At 62.0% G+C, this 3,139-nt stretch overlaps 1 protein-coding gene across 1 annotated transcript; it reads right to left on the reverse strand.

Annotated features, from left to right (window-relative positions):
• Window positions 1-382: 382 nt before the first annotated feature.
• On the reverse strand, window positions 383-2,937 carry LOC308240132 (uncharacterized protein CXorf49 homolog; the record flags this gene model as incomplete). Its single annotated transcript, XM_080653087.1, has 2 exons — window positions 383-463; window positions 1,750-2,937. The coding sequence occupies 2 exons, from the start codon at window positions 2,935-2,937 to the stop codon at window positions 383-385; spliced, it is 1,269 nt and encodes a 422-aa protein (XP_080509213.1).
• Between the last annotated feature and the right edge of the window lie 202 nt (window positions 2,938-3,139).

The following is a 3,139-nucleotide window of genomic DNA, read 5'->3' on the forward strand; positions in this document are numbered from 1 at the left end:
CCCTGCCCCTGCCCCTGCCCCAGCCAGAGTTTCCTCCTACCTAGTTGCTGTCTAAGGTCATATATTTGTCTCTGCAGCTCCGGGCACTAGGCCAGCAGACACCAGAGAAAGAGAAATGATTAGTATATTCAGGCCTCCTCTCCCCTCCTCGACGACACCCCCGCCCCACCACCTGGGCTAGCCCGGCATGGGCTCCTCAGTGGGAAAAGGTGCATGCCCTCCTTGAGGTGTGGGATGGCAGCGGCAGAGGCGGTGGTAGTGGTGGTGGTGGTGGTAGTGGTGGTGGTGGTGTGGGGAGAGGGGGCGGACACAGGTCGGTTTAATCTGGACACAGATCCCACAGTCTTGCTCAGGACTGCATTTCTAGGAGCCAGAGGAAGCATTACCCGAGGACAAGCCTCTGCTCCAGGTGGTTGCTGCTGCCTTTCCGGTGCTGGGGGATGTCCAAGTGGTTCCTGGTTACCTGAGAGGGAAAGGACACAAAATCCAGCTTCCAATGCTCCCAGGGAGGTGGAAAGGGCTTAGCAGGGTCTAACGTGAGGCAGCACCCCCCTCTGCTGGCAGCAAGTTGCCCCTGCTCTGCCCAGCAGCTCCACCCTTGTCTCTGGGCCTGCCTCCCTGTTCCCCAGGGGCAGCCCACCCACGGCTGTGGTCCCCAACACTGTGTGTGGCTCTGGGTTGGATGCTCGCAGAGCTGCAGGCAAAACCAGCCCCTGTAGCCCAACACGACCTATCGGAAAAGGCCCTGTTCCGCTGAAACTCTGTCTGGAGTGGCAGTTTGGGTCACGGCCACGAATCACCCCTGCGCACAAACCCCATGCAGAGGATGAAGTGCCTTGAGCCCTGCCCTGTCCAGATACCCTATTTCCTGTGGGAGAAGCTGTCTGGGCAGGCAGGGAGGCAGGGAGCAGGGCTGAGCTCCTGGTGGAGCCAGAGCAGGAGGGTTCTGTCCTCAGCCTCTCTCCCCTCCACTCCCAGCAGACCCACTGGACTCACTGGAGGGTGTGGGCCCTCTGGGCAGGACTTCTCCCTGGCTCAAGGCCCAGGGCTGTGCTTGTCCTGGAACCCCAGCGGCTCTGCTGTTGCCGTCGCCACTGTTGCATTCTCGACAGGATGGCCCTGGACTGTGTGTCAGAGGCTAAAATAAAAAGTTCTCACTTATTCGGACTCGGGATGTGTGCGCGTGGGTGTGTGTGGGCACAACGTGTGTGTGTGTGTGTTTGTGTGTGTGTGTGTGTGTGTGTGTGTGTGTGTGTAAGGGCTGGGGTGAGGCAGGGAATAGGGAAGGCAGTTCCAAGGCGGACCACATCAGCACTTTCGCCCTCAGTCAGCCCCGGTCAGGAGGCCAGGCTGAGCTAGAGAGAATAGCGGGGTGCTGAGAAAGCCCACCCCCCGCCCCCCCACCCCCCGCAAGGACAGCTCGGAGAGCAGCTAGCAAGTAGGAGTCAGGGAGCCAATGGTTCTAAACATTGAAGCTTTGGGGTCCAAAGCCTTAAGGGGTCCCCCGATCCAAACCAGCTGCCCCAGCCCTCCCTCCCACCCCAGGGGGGAAACTTGCCAGTTGCAGAGAATGGTGCCCAGCACACATGGAGGGCTAGCTTAGGGTTTGCCCTGGCTAAAACCACCCAGATCTGGCATCCTAATGACCCGGGGCGCCCAATGACAAGCCCTGAGGAGGGACAGAGGGAGCATGCCTAGAGAAGTGCAGGGCTGGGTGGGGAGTGGGGAGGACCATGGCCTCATACTCACTTGGACTTTTGGGCCTGGGTCTCTCTCCGGTTCCTTTTCTTCTACCACCACCGGCAGGGACCCCTTCTTCCTCCTGGCCCCAGACTTCTGCCCAGCGCTGGTGTGCTTGGGCTGTTTGGTTCCCAAAGAACCCAAGGAATACCCCTTGCCCCTCCCAAGCAGCGGACCACCAGAGACTGGGGGGAAGGTGGCTGGTTCCAGGGCAGCGGCTGAGACTCTCTGCCCCCAGGAAGGGAAGGTACCCTGGGGGGCAACTTTGGAGGCCCCCCCTAGGAATTTCTTCTCCTGGGCCACTTTCCTTCCAGGAGTGACCTTGGGCAGGCCGCCTGCAGCAGCAGCTCCCGGCAGGTAGCTGGGCCTGCTCCCCGCCTTCCCCCAGACCACACTTTGGGGTTTCCTACGGGACACATCCAGCTCTCCAACAGCCCGCCTCGCCCCAACTGAAGCCAGTCGTTGGGGAGCGGAGGGCAGGAAAGAGCCTGGCACGCGAAGGCACTTCTCCCTGACATGGGCACTCGAGTGTCTGGGTGTGTCCTGCAGGCTCCTGGGTTTGGCCAGGCCCCCTCCTTTGCCACAGAGGCTAAAACTCAGCAGGTGCAGCTCACTGAAGTCATCTGATGACTCGGAGTCGGAAGGCGAGCCCACCAGGCCTTCTGTGAAGGACCGCTGGTGACCCCCGGTGACTTTTGACTTATTCTTGTTAGCTCCTCTTTTGCGGTTTCCCCAGGCCCGGCCTCCCCCAGGCCCTCTGAGGGGCAGCTGGGCTGTGGAAGGCAGCCGAGATCCCACCAAACCATAGGCCCGCGCGCTTCTACCTGCCTGCAAGTCCACCCAAAGGGCGGACACCTCAGAGTCGCAGCTCTCTGGGGAGGGGTTTCTGCGGACACCCAGGTCATCCCGGTCGGTCAGCTGCTGCAGGATGGCCATCGCGGCCTCATCGGCAAGGTAGTCCAGAGTGTCCCCGTCGAGGTCGGCCGGGGAGCCAGGTCGGCCTTCGCAACCCCAAAGCACCCCTTCCATCACTTCCCGCTCGTCCTCGAAGCCTTCGAGGTCTGGGAACGCGCCCTCGCCCTGGCTGCTCGGCAGGGGCGTCCCCAAAGTATGGCCTAGTCCACAGGCCTGCTCCCCGCCCTCTGGGTGGGACCCCACTCCCCAAACAGACCCCTCGTCCTTGCTGGGGGAGCTCATGTCGCCAAGTCCCGACAGCCCAGGTTCAGGGTAAACGGTCGCCCTGAGCACAGGCAGCGGCAGAAGCGCGAGGCCTTGACCTTCTGAGAGAGCTCGGGAGGTGGCCTCCAAGAGTGCGTGACTTCCAGGCGCCGTCAACGCCCAGGCCTTCTCATTGGTGCGTGTCCCACCGCCAATCAGTGCGCCCCTTCTAGACCCGCCC

The sequence above is a fragment of the Plecotus auritus genome, assembly GCF_963455305.1.
Source record: "Plecotus auritus genome assembly, chromosome: X".
NCBI lineage: Eukaryota > Metazoa > Chordata > Mammalia > Chiroptera > Vespertilionidae > Plecotus > Plecotus auritus.